We start from the raw sequence: 13,722 nt of genomic DNA, 5'->3' as shown, positions 1-13,722 counted from the left end.
AAGTATTCTGAATTTTAAAATACAGTCACGGAAGTTATCCAACAATGGTGTACCTGACCATAATTGCACTGTCTCTAAGTAGATGAAGAACTGCCCTTGTGCATTACAGTCTTGGTTTATATTGAGGGAATTTATTAGAAACAGCCAAGCAAATCATACTATTCTACTTATCAAAGAAGTGGTGCTGAGTATGTGATCCCTCAGAACCCCTGTCTGCTCCATGGGGAAGATTTCTCCCAGGTCTTAGTATCAAGTCAAGCTAGGGTTCTCTTTAATGCCAGGAAAAAAGGAACTCAACATGTATTTTTCCTTTTTTTTTTTCTTATTTTTCTATATATGTCTTCCTTTTTCCCTTATTTCTTCACATTTTAATTTTATTTTATTGTATGTTACTTTTATTAATCTGTATATTTCTTTAAACCATCTACTCTATAAATAAATACGCTCTACAATAAAAATGAATGAAACAGAAAGGGATAATGAAGAGTTCAACTACCACTGACTGTGAAGAATGAGGGATACAGCTTTCAAAATTATAAATGGTGAGTGAAGATTTTAAAATCTCAGAATATTAAGAAATCCATTTCATTCATTAGTTCCCAAAACAATGCCGGCTGAATTTTTTAAATAAATATATTATTTTCATTCAGTTAATTTAGAAACTTGTAACATGCTTTTTATACTATAAATGTCCAACGCCTTTGCAAGACAGGCTAACATTAAACGTATGTCATGACTCAAACTGATTTATTTGTGCTCAAGCCTTCACGAGAGTATTGTTTAACAGGACAGTAAATGAAAAGAGCATGAGAATTCTGAGGAACTGCAGCCCCTCAATTTTTCAGTTTACATGTTTTCCTATTGCTCAATAATATCAAATAATGACTCATATGATTCAAGACACTGATTTTATTTAAATGAAGTTTATGTTTAGCTTAAACACCTTATTAAAAGTTACTTTTAATATATTTTGTGCAAAAGAAGTAACATGCTATAGTCAAAGTAAAATGCAGTATAGTTATATGATAGATTACATTTTTTTGTATGTTGAGCACTAATTCATTAATTCACTAGCTGGAAAAGAGATTGAAATGAATGTTTCTCACATAGCTTTTTGGAAACCAAGACAAAGGAAGTGGAAGTAGAAAACTGACTAGAAATTTTTTCAGGAAATTAGAATACTTTTGATCAATTAAGGAGGAAGAGTATTCAAAGTTTTTAACTAATGTGAGTGTTTATGTTATCATGGAACTCATTTCAAATTGCGTGGAAGCATCTTCCAAACTTTGCATTTTTCACAACTGTTGGAAAACACACATTGTCAGAATTCAGGTGGTAACGCATTAGTTAACAATGAAAACAGACTAGCTAAGACTACAAAACATGGAGAAACTGTACCAAGTTTGTCCTTCAACTCACAATGCAATTTTATTTTGTACAATGAAGGAAGCAGTGTGGCAGAAAAGAGATTTCATAAAATCAATGCGGGATGATTTCATCTGACAAGTGGAATGGGGGTGGGAAGAGTAGGTGTGAGAAGCTCACTACTTTTAGTTAAGTTAAAAACTAAATATGACTGAATTAGAACCAAGAAAAGACTGAATTTTTGAAGGACTGAATTTTAGGTAAAAATCCCAGACTTATACTTCTTTCATAGATATTAATATACTTTAGCGGCATAAACCATGTTCATGATACAGTAAAATTAGCATTACAGAAAAGGGAAGCTCATAAGTAACAGAAAGAAGCTAAGAAGGATGTGTGACAGCCCTATAAGAATGGGACAGATATTTTAACCTTAATGGTTATGTTACCAAGAATTTGTATGTAGTTACATTTTTTATGGTATAGTTCTCTGGTATTACAAGCCCTGGGAAACACTTCCAGAATATATCCTTTGGTGAAATAATGGAATTTTCTAGGGTGTTTACAGCCTTCAGGGGGCCAAGATTAGACATAAGACATTCTGGTGTGAAATTAACTCTTTAAGAAATCTATTAAAAATCGGTTTAGTCATAAGAAATGATTTTTTAAGCCACAGGGAAGTATTTCCATCAACATGGAACTCTGTTTGCTTTGGAACAACATTTAATTAGACAAAATAAAGATACATATTTTTTGGCTCCATTTAACTGCTAACATTAAAAAGATAAATACACACTATTCTGAAAATGACTCTTAGATGGATGAAATGCAAAACTCCCTCACAGGGAGAAGAAGAATCATTGAAATTATTTTAATGCTTTAATGTAAGTGATCTCATTAAAACAAAAACCAAAGAAAAGGAACTTCTCATTCTGCTAAGACACAGAATGAAAATGAATTGTACAAATAATTTTTCAACAGTGAGAACTTTCTACTCCTCACTAGTCTAGTAATTTACTAAAAAATACCTATAACAAAGAAAGTGTAACTGTATTATACGATTTACAACTCTAAACAGCCAAGTTTGAAAAACTTAATTCTCTGTAAACTATTTAAAATACACATCTCATTCTCACTAGAAAATTACTTCATTTCCTAGAGAATCTTTTAATGACATTTGCAACGTGTGGATTATCTGACTCAAAGTATCAACACTCTTATGCCTACCTGGTCCAGGCAGTTAAACTAAACGTGCAAGAAGAGGCTGGTGCACAACAATAGGTCATGAAGGGACTCAAGACTGCCTGCCTCTGCTAATGGCATCAAAAAACAAAATCAAGAAAACCTTAAAACACCCCACATGCCAAACGACATTTAAGAGCCATATGCAGCCTCCCAAGCTGCCAGATTGTAGCTCAGATAACTAGAAAAGCAGTAGCCAAGATAGAGCTCAACCAAAAATGTGAACTTGGCCAACAGCAGGTGCCAATAAATTCTAACACTCACAGAGTGTAAAGCATAGAATAATTTTTCGTGATCATGCTTCAGTTAGTCCTCTATACTTATACAATTAAGATATAAATGAGTATAACAGCAACCCACGAAGTCTGATGATTATGAACATCTGCCATATGTCCTTGAAAAGTAGGTGTTTCTACCTCTAGGTAGGGAAGGAAGGATCTCAATTCTGACTCTCCAATGGTCTCAGGTACAGAGAGAACCAGTCTGTCTGAGACCCATCAGCAACCAAAGCCCTCTTTTTTCAGAAGAAGTCAAGCCACTCCTGGGCCCTATGTGTCATGTCTTGGAATATCAAGGTTGGCCTGTCATGAGCATTTAATTTACTGAGAACGTGATGAGAAACAATGCATATCAAAATGCATTTGTAATGTATTTTATTGCTCGTTAATGACAGAAGAAAGGAAAAGTAGGTAGAGATGACAGAGGAAGAAACAGAGCAAGGGGCCAAGAAGCAAGACATATTTTCCCAGACCACCAGGACCTTATCGTGAGGAAGAACCGAAGCTATTAATATATATCACTTCCTGAAACATCTGGGAAACATCAGGAGGGGTTTCCAGCTGCCTTGAGAGACAAGTTCCAGGGTGGTCTTGTGAATTGACTGCAGAATGAGATACTACTGACTTCCTTTCCTACCAAAAATTCCAATGAAATTCAGAAAAGGAGGCTAATCTAGAAATTCGTACAGTAATTTTTTTTAATGTAGATAGAGTCTGATCTGTTTGAGATTCCTTCAATACATATATTAAATAATCACTTGTTAAATAATGTTTTCCACAGCCTCAAGATCAGTTATTTAATATGATACTCAAAGACTGAAGCAAATATTTGTAGTGCATGTCTGAAAGTCATCCATGCTTTATGTTTTACCAATATTGGATTCCTCATAGTTCTAAAATACTGAAACATACTCATTTCTTGTTCTTTGCCAAAAAAACCTTACACTTGTATTCTTCATTGGAAAAAATTTTATTTCATCTGACTTTTTGATATAGATGAATCACTCATTAATAATAATTAGTAAATGAATAAAATTGATGAAACCATATTATATGTAATATCATACATGATCTATTCAGTATTACGACAATAGCTAACACCTATTGACAATTTACTACGTGCCAGATACTATGTAGAACTTTACAAGGATCATTTCACTGTTTCACTTAATCTTCTACAAAATCTATGAGGCAGACACCATTACAATCTCTGCTTTCAATTGAATTAAACAAGGCTCAGAGAAGTAATTTTAAAAAGACAATGAAACTAATGAGTGGTAGACTGGTGACTCAAACCCAAATTCAGTTTATACCTCTCTCTATCTCTCTCTGTTCCTCTATCTCTCTGTCTCTCTCTGTCTCTCTCCCTCCTTCCCTCTCCTCCCTCTTGCCAATATTATGCTTAATTGTATATATACACAGAGAAAGCAGACTTTAATTCAGCAGTAAAGAATACTAGAAGATTCCTAGATTTTCAAATAATGTAATTCATAGACAAGAATAGCTACACGCTATACAATAATTGTAATATTTTTGTCCAATTCTTTTCCTACAAGACCTGCAAGCCTGTTTATCATTTTTAAAAGATAACATTCCATCATGATGCTTCATTTATTCAAACTCAAAAATTGTGAACATGTTTCTGTAACAGCGCTGTTAACTCTGCAAGAACTTTTATTAGGAGGAAAAGTCAAACAAAATCCTAAAAGCTATGGAAAGTTTAGCAAAGAAAATTCAAAATTTTAAGAAAATTCTGTTGTAGATGGTTCTTATAAAAGAAATATGGAAACAAAATTACTGATGGGTTTCATAGTTTATTCTATGACCAGATGTGAAATTTCACCTTTATGTGAATGCCAACCCAGAGTGGAATAGATTAATTTTTCCATATAATGTGAACAGTAGCATAGTTGGACATTTCAAGTAACCTAAAACCCGACCTGGAAAGCCCGAGTTTGGCTGTGCCCCAATCTACCTACTCAGTGTCCAAGAAATGTAAAACACACCCTAATGTTAAAATGCTTAGATATAATTTAATTGTATACTTATCTTTACTAAATTTATTAACAGATAATATTTAATATATTCCTTGGTAAAGAAATTTTCCATTATTCCTTTAAATAAGACTCAGGGTCAGGGTTAGGGTTAGGGTGAGGGTTAGGATTAAATCAATGCCACCTCTAAAATAAATGTTGTTTAAATAGCTCCTTTAAAGATTGAAATCTCAAAATAAAGTCAATTCTATGTAATTGCTTAGCAAAATATAAAGTCAACATTCTGAAACAGTATCCCTTTAGAAGATAACATTTTCTAATGCTAGGAAAAAATGGAGAAATTATTTTTTTCATACAGATTCTGAAGTTAGTGATGGGCAACTGTCAGTCTAAAATTCAAATGTATTGACAAAAGTTAATGTAAACATGGTGATCATAAAGTTATATCCTACAAGACTTGGAGTTCCCTTTGTCTCTTCTTTCACGTCAATTAATGAAAAGATCTAAGATTCCACTTATTCTAACAGAGAGGGTGCAGATCTACTATTAACTCCCCTTTAACCAGAACAAATGCCTATATTATAAATAAAATATTAAATCAATTCTTGAGCATGTAGGTCACCTCAGCATATTTTACTGTCTTGGATCAGGAATGGGCAGGCTGCTATGTGAGGACTGTACCTTCACAGCAGAATCAATGAAAACTTGAATGGAGGGACATAAAAGGTTTGTTAAAACTTTCTATGTGATGTTAAGGCAATAAAGCATCAGATAAAATAATTTTCCATCATTATTTAAAATATGATTTTTTTACTCATCCATACAGAGACAATGTCTGAAAAATAATATTTTCATGTAAGCAAATATCAACTGACTGTGTTTTCCATATGAAGTATTTTTTTGCCTTCCAATTAGTTTTATATTAAATGGAAAGACAAATCTTTTTCATTGAGTTTATTAAATTACCTATTTTTAAACTATAATGTGCTTATCTACATTTTTATTATAAAGGTATACGTAAGTTGGTTTTATAAAAGAAAATTAGTTTCTATCAATAAAAGGAAGAAGGTATGTAATAATTTTAAATTTGCATAGCACATATGCCAAGTAACTAGTTACTATTAATACTTACTTTCTGTAATAAATATAAGAAATACTTCCCCGTAGTGTAAATATTATGATGCATAAAAAAGAAAGCTAAATTAAGGAAAGTGGGATTACATTTCTAAAAGAAAAATGAATGGGACTGTGTAATCTTGAGGTATAATGACTTCACAGGGAACAAGTTTTCATAAAATGTTTCTTCGATACTGAGAAAGCATTTAACTCCAACCACTTGAAAACCAAACTGTAGTGAAAACTGCAATACGTTATTTAAGTGTTAAGTAACTTTTACTAAGATTAACTTTCAGGAAAACTGTTTTAAACGCAATGCTTTTCATTTCAAAACCAATTTGTGAAGGGAAAAAACCTCAGATTATTTCATAAAACGAATTACTACAATAAAACAACAGTTCATAACAGATTATTTAAATAATGGGTGCAGTTGAGAAAATGGAATGAGGGCAGACACAAAACAAAATTTTAGAGAACCAGTCATAATATTAAGCAGTTACTTAACATCGTCAGAACTTCTGTTTTTCCACATAATCATGCCTTTTAAAGTTTTGTGAATAAGTCTATTATAAGTGATACAACATTATGAGTTAATTTTTCCTATGCTTTAAAAATGTATGTTAAATTTCCACATAAGAATCTTCCAAGAAACTACAGAGTTTAACTATTTGAAAACAAAGAGATGCGATTATATACCTAACCAAAATAACAACAAACAAAGGACAAAATGCTAAAAGCTACAGCCCAAGAGAACAGAATTAATCCTCTTGTTAGAGACAGGAAACGGATACGCATGTATATAAACACCAATAAAGCAAATAAAGCGAAAGTAGCATCTTCCAGAGATGTAACTATAAACATAAGCTGCTGCTTAAAGTTACGGGTCACGCTAATAAGAAAGCCTTGGACAGGCCTCAGCTCTGATAAGAAAGGCATCTCCCACAATCGCCCTTGTGTCCATCACTGGCTGTTGCTATCATTTTCAAGCAAAGACAAAGATACAGAGAGAATAAATAGAATTAGACTGTAAATTGTCACCCACCTGTAATATGAGAACATTTTCATCACAGCTCAAGTCTTACCTCATAAGACCAGACGCACTGAGTCCCACCAAAACGTCGAACACATCTTCCTACTTCCACGTCCTCGTGAGTCGTGTACATTTCTCTGAGGCATTCACCGATATGTGGCACCATCCTCCTGAGAACCTCGCGACTGAAGATCATTCCAGGTCCTCCCATGCAGAAGTTCTCCCCAGGCTCCAGCCCCAGCTTTCCAAGTTCTTCAATATTCCCCAGGCCAGTCTGGCCCAGGTAGAGGGGCTTGCTGCTATTCAGTGATCTAAGAAACTCTTCCAACTTATCACCTACAAAGAGAAACGCAACAATCACTCCTTTTCCTAATTTCATAATCATTTATAACACACCAAGCAAGGGAAAGAACTTCCAGTATTGTGCATAAACTCCCCACAAGTCTTATACAATTGAAAAGAAGAAAAACCTCTTTGAATATTCCATTATTTTAAAAATACTAATTTTTAAATTATAATAAAATTTTCATCACATATACCTATCTATCCACCTATAAGATATTGCATTCACCAGGAATGCCCTCTTTTTTAAATGTTTGTATCAAATTACCCAATTCATTATTTTCATATCTAATTATCAATATTTCCTCTGCCAACCATCTCTAAGGATTTCACTCCTCTCAACCCAAACCCAAGAAATCTCTAGTTATTAACTCTACACGCCGTTCTTGTTAAATTATAATAAAATTTAATCAATCTTCTAATCAATGAAAAACCTTAAGTCTGATGACAGTCATCAGATTTTTTTTTTTTGCGGTATGTGGGCCTCTCACTGTTGTGGCCTCTCCCTTTGTGGAGCACAGGCTCTGGACGCGCAGGCTCAACAGCCATGGCTCACGGGCCCAGCCGCTCCACAGCATGTGGGATCTTCCTGGACCGGGGCACGAACCCGTGTCCCCTGAATCGGCAGGCGGACTCTCAACCACTGCGCCACCAGGGAAGCCCATCAGATTTTTTTTAAAGGTGAAATAATGACAAGGAGAATAAAGACAGGTTTCTTAGCATGTATGAAGTAGTGATAAAATTCTCAGAAATAAAATATTAATATTCAGCCCTGATTGGCAGACCACTGATACCCTGATAATTGATTTAGTTTAGTGTTTTGTCCGTAACTAAACTCAAGTCATATACAACCCAAAAGGTGTGTATATACACATATGTATGTGTGTGTATATACATACATACATAGAGAGAGAGAGAGAGAATATCAAACTTGCCATGAAATATAACACTTTGGAACTTTGGAAAGTACCCTTTTAGGAAAAAATTAACACTTGTTAAAATTTATATAATTGGGTTTATAGTTTGTAAGTTCATCAGAAAAAACAATTTTAAAATAAAGTTCTGTAGCTAAAACAGTTCCAAAGCATTTCGTACTCTACCAAGTAATATACTGGAATAAGTAGTCACCTTCTTTACATTCCCAGTCAGCATTTCTACTATCAGTTTTGATGAGCACAGCAACTGCAGTCGTTATCTTGATGCTATGCCATGCCCCTTGGATTTAGTGAGTTTCAGCTGACTATTATTGGGTTCTTAACACAAAATGCCTTTAATTCTTAATAGAAATGGAAAGAATATGGCATTTCAATGTTCTGAAGGACAATCTTTCAAAGCACTAAAAGATATGACAGAAGTGGATGCTGTTAATGCATTTTGGAAATTGTCTGCAAAGTGTGGCAAACTTCTGCCAGGAAACCTTTGTGATTTTAAAGACACACAGAAGACATGGGGACTATAAGATAGTGGATCTATCAATTATAGATATCTACATAACTTATACCTACCTATAAGATACTGCAATCACCAGGAATGCAATCTTTTTTAAATGTTTGTATCAACTTATCCAATTCATTATTTTCATATCTAATAATCAGTACCTTCTCTGCCAACCATCTCTAAGGATTTCACTCCTCTCAACCCAAACCCAAGAAATCTCTAGTTATTAACTCTATACACGCAGTCCTTACCAAAATGTGACAGGTTTTTTTTGGGGGGGGGGTCTTATTTATTTGTTTGTTTTTCCTTGAGTATGTAAAAGATACTACCTGAATCAGGAGAAAGCAATGAGGCTACAATTAGAGTGGTGTAAACTAAGTAAGGGCTGCCCCCCTTTGACCAAGAAGCTAGGAAATGTGGAAAGAAACAGAGGGAGGGGCTTCCATGGTGGCTCAGTGGTTAGGAATCCGCCAGCCAATGCAGGAGACACGGGTTCGAGTCCCCCGTCCTGGAGGATCCCACATGCGGTGGAGCAACTAGGACCCTGCGCCACAGCTGCTGAGCCGGAGTGCTACAACTACTGAAACCCACGTGCCTAGAGCCCGGGCTCCGCAACAAGAGAAGCCACCGCAATGAGAAGCCTGCGCTCGCAATGAAGAGTAGCCCCCGCTCGCCGCAACTAGATAAAGCCCGCACAGCAAAGAAGACCCAAGGCCGCCAAAAAACACACGCACACACCAACACACACAGAGGGAGCCCTCCTTCAATACAATCTAGCTACTTCCCTTGTGTTCCTCTCCGCAAAGAGCAAGACTGTAAAGATTTCCTCCCGCTCTAAAGAACATTCCTCTGCTCAGTTTAGCAATCTCTGGCCAGAGCCACTCACACGCAGGGTGAAGGACCGCGCCTCTTTTAAAACGGACAAAGTTTTCTCGTGCTGGGGCTGCGCGTGGTTTTGGGAAGGACTTCCCAGCCCCTGCTTAACGCCGCAACCACCAAGATGGACTGGAAAGTATCCAGCCTAGTGTGTGCTAGTACAGCTTGGAGCTCCTAGGGTCTGGATAATTCGCAGGCGCTGTCCCCTTTTCCCCCACCACCAATTCCAGTCAATACAGCCATCCCCTCAGGGTTTTACTGAGTTGTTGCCGGGGGCGTAAGGAACTGCTTGAGGCTGCACTGCGGTGGCTGGAAGGAGCTGTGCGCGGGAGCGGCTGGGATGCTCAAGGACCCCCACTGAGCGGCGGGTGGTGCAGAAGGAAAGGAAACGCACAGAGAAGGGTGTGGGACAGCGAAGATGATTCCTCAATCTCACCAGTTCCAAAACTAAGCTTGATCCAGTAAAAACAAAAGGATAGGGGGATAATCAAGATCACCGATCTCCAAACTGGCTCCCGCCTGCATCCTCCACCCTCCCTTTCTCCACCGAGGACACGCCCCTCTGGACCGATTAGGGAAACTACCACCACCTGGGGCTTTCAGAGCAGTGTAAAGTGCGAACAGCCTAAGGCTTAACCCCGAGGTCCCTTTCCTCGCCTTCCTACACGGCAAAGAGTAGTAGCAAGAGATGGGCGGAAACCAGAGCAGCAAGAGTGAGGAAGGCGAAAAAAGCTGGGCAGGTGTGAGGAGGGTCCAGACCGCAGGAGAGGAGGAGGAGCGGACTAAGAATGGTGGGCGGAGGCGAGCGGGGGTGGGGGGCGACCGGCTCGGGGCGGCAGGAGCCCGGAGCACGTGCTGGCAGAAAAGCAGAGAGGGGCTGGCCAGGGATAGGGGCTGGCTTTCCTGGCAGAGAAAGGAGGCGGGGAGACGGGACAGCAGGGGCTGGGAGGTCACCTTTAATGTAGACATCGTCGTCGGCGCGCATGAACCACTCATACTTGTCCAGGTAGTGGTCGTGCATATACTTGATCATCATGAAGGACTTTTTCTGGGGAGGATAGGAGTCGTCCACCCCAGGCAGCGCGATGACAGGCAGGGGTGGCGGGGGGTGGCCAAGCCCAGCGTTGGGGGGCTGCTGGCTGGAAAAGAACTCCACACGGCCGGGGATAAAGCGCGCCCAGGTCCGTTGCACTGCCAGCGCGCGGCTGCCCAGGTACTTCTGCGCGGTCATCACCCCCACGTACAAGAAATCCCGAGGTCGGGAGCTCTGGGCGGCGGCGCCCCCGTCTCCGCTGCCGTTGTGGCTACTCCCCGGCCGACCGCCTCTCCGCTTCCCAGCCGCGCCTCTATCCTCCTCCTCAGGTTCCCCTTCGGCCACAGGGGCTCCGGGGAGCCCCGTCGCGCCTTCGGGCTCGCGTCCTCGCCGCTGCTGCTGCAGTGGAGGTGGCTGCTGCCAGGGGCTGCTGCGAAAACTGGTTACCCCCGGCGCTGCTTCAGGCAGCTGCGGCCCCTGGAGCTCCTGGCGCGCTGGGGGCGGCGACTGCTCCGGCCACTGCCGGGCATAAGGCTGAGGGAGCGGCTGCTGCGCGCCGGCGCCAGCGGCCGAGCGGCCGTAGTAGGAACAGAGGCTGGAACCGCGTCTCTTCCTCTCGCTCAGCTCGGCCACTCTGGGGGCAATGAGCCAGGACGCGGCAGTGAAGCCCAGCACCAGCCCCAATGCCACGCTCATCCACGGGCGGCGGGAGCGCACGGCCATCGCGGCTGCCCCGGGCGCTGACGCTGGCTGAGCGGCTGCGGCGCTGCGCAAGGGTCTTCCGCTTCACACCCGCCCCTCCTACGCCTCAACGCCCCCAGCCCCGGCCGCCGCCCGCAGCCCAGGCTCTGACGCCGCCTCCGGGTCTGAGCGCTCCGGACGCCTAGCCGGCGGCGCGTTGCAGCTGCTGGCCGAGCTCCCCGCTCCGAGCGAGGGTCGGGAGTGAAACTTCTCCCGGCGGTGGCGGCGGCGGCAGCGAGAGGAGCTGCAGGAGGAGGAGGTGGAGCGGCGGCGGCAAGGCGTCCGCTCCTAGGCTGCCACCCTGTCACTTGCGCGCCTGGTCCCTCCCTCCTCCCTCCTTCCCGAGCCCCCGCCCTCGCTCCCCCCGCCGCCGAGCTCCGGACTGGCCCGGAGGAGGAGCCACGAGCACCACCGCTGCCAGCCGGGGGAAGCGCGGGCCGCGATATTTCCCGGTCACCCGCCCTCGGACGCCCCCCGCCCGCGCCTAGGTCCAGAGCCGGCCTCCTCTCCGGAAGGAAACGATCCCTGTCGGGCCGCCTCCGGCTTCCAGCGCCGACGCCCCCTCGTCTCTCCTCCCCCGGTCCTAGTTCTCCGTCCCATTTCCCGTCCCGTCCCGCCCCTCCGCCAGCCTCGCAACACCCGCGTCCGGGGGCTCCGCCGCCCTCCTCCCAGCGCGTCGGCTCCACTGACCTCATCAGCGGAGCTCGGGTCCCAGAGCCCCCGACGAGCGCCCGCAACTCCCTTCCCGTTCGCCTCCCCCAACCCACAGCCGGTTACGTCCCGGCGTGACCCTTCCCCATTCTGCCCCGCCCAGGTCCGCCCAGGTCCGCCCAGGCTCATGTCTTCGCGTTTTCGGTCTTTTTCGCGTTTGTTTCGCGGCTGCCACTTCGGGTCTACTCTCTCTACTCCTTATCCCGCTCACTGTTCAGGAAACCATCTGTCCCACCCTAGCACCTCTCCATCCAACCTTACCAACTCCCCAGTCCCTACCTGCATCCTTCACCACTTTCACCACTACTTCCCAGTTGTACACAGAAGCACCATTGTCACTCGGTGTCTCTCCTAAGAAAATCTCCGGAGGGGTTGGAAATACCTACCCTGAAAGGCTAGGGGAAGTCACGGTGAGTGGGGGGCTTCATCCCCAAAGAAAATAAAAATTCCATGTTCCTCACCTGTTGAGTTGCGGCATGTGGGGCTGCCTAGTGGTCCCCTCCTCAGCTCTCCGTTGGTTTCTTGTCTAGAAGTGAGAACCATGAACTGTTTGCAGCCTTGGTAGAGACTAGCTCAGTAGGATTGGCAAATGATGGAGAAATGTGAACAAATAATAGAGCCAATAACCAGAAGGTTCAAGCTAAGAAAATTCTTATCCCCCCTGGAACTTAACCAGAAAATAAAAGAGAATATAATTTTTATTCTTGTCTATAAAGCATTTTCTTTTCTAAGGCAATGACAGGAAATGTTTCACCTCGACAATTAGGGAAGAAAAATCTCCAGCAACAGAATCTCAAAAAAAGGTTAACTGGTATTGGCCAAAATCATTGAAAGTTATATTGTGAAGAAATTACCTGAAGATACGTGAAGTTTTGAAGAAGGGAACATTTAAAAGCTTTCTCTCCAGAAGTTGTGAATCTAACTACAGTCTGAGGTGCATTTGGCATCCCAAGCCCTTTCCTCTTCCTCAGATTTCAGTCTTCTGTTTTGTACATCAAACGCAAAGGGATGGTATTGAATGGCATGAGACATAGGGCTCCATCCAGCAAGGTGCTGGCAGCGTCCTTGGAACAGTAGGCCTGCCTGGAGCCCTTGGAGGGGTGGTTCTTTCCACACCAGTAACTGGCTGTGCATGAGCACGTCTGACTAAATGTTTCATCTGCCGGACAATGAAGCTCCTTTTCCATGGCTAGGTCTTGCCCAGAAACACTTGGGAATACAGATTACTGAACTCTTTCTCAAAGTTTAATTTTAGTTAGAATACAAAACTAATCAAACAAATAGGCCCCTTCTGATTGAAAAATAAATCTTCCCAAGGACATTTTAAACTTTCTAGAATAGTGCTGTTCAATAGAACTTTCCGTATAATGGAAATTTTCTTTATCTGTGCCATCCAGTACAGCAGGCACAAGCCACGAATGATTACTGAGCAGTGGAAATTTGGCTAAAATGGTTGAGGAAAGGAATTTTCAATTTTATTTAATATTAATTAATTTTGATTTAAATAGCCCCATGTGGCTAGGGGGTTACCATGTTGGACAGCACATTTCCAGAGGA

The 13,722-nt window shown here is 41.9% G+C and overlaps 1 protein-coding gene across 1 annotated transcript in view; it reads right to left on the bottom strand.

The window, feature by feature from the left end:
• Window positions 1-11,782, bottom strand: part of CHSY3 (chondroitin sulfate synthase 3) — a 278,411-nt gene extending 266,629 nt beyond the window's left edge. The window contains exons 1-2 of the mRNA XM_019924356.3: window positions 10,635-11,782; window positions 7,078-7,361 (exon numbers count right to left, since the gene is read on the bottom strand). Of these exons, the coding sequence (XP_019779915.2) occupies window positions 7,078-7,361; window positions 10,635-11,436 (1,086 nt within the window). The 5' untranslated portion in view covers window positions 11,437-11,782. The remainder of the gene's footprint in view (window positions 1-7,077; window positions 7,362-10,634) is intronic.
• Window positions 11,783-13,722: the final 1,940 nt, after the last annotated feature.

Source organism: Tursiops truncatus, chromosome 3, assembly GCF_011762595.2.
Source record: "Tursiops truncatus isolate mTurTru1 chromosome 3, mTurTru1.mat.Y, whole genome shotgun sequence".
In the NCBI taxonomy this organism is placed as follows: Eukaryota; Metazoa; Chordata; class Mammalia; order Artiodactyla; family Delphinidae; genus Tursiops; species Tursiops truncatus.
The sequence above is the reverse complement of the archived record's forward strand: the minus strand, read 5'-3'. Positions and strand labels throughout refer to the sequence as shown.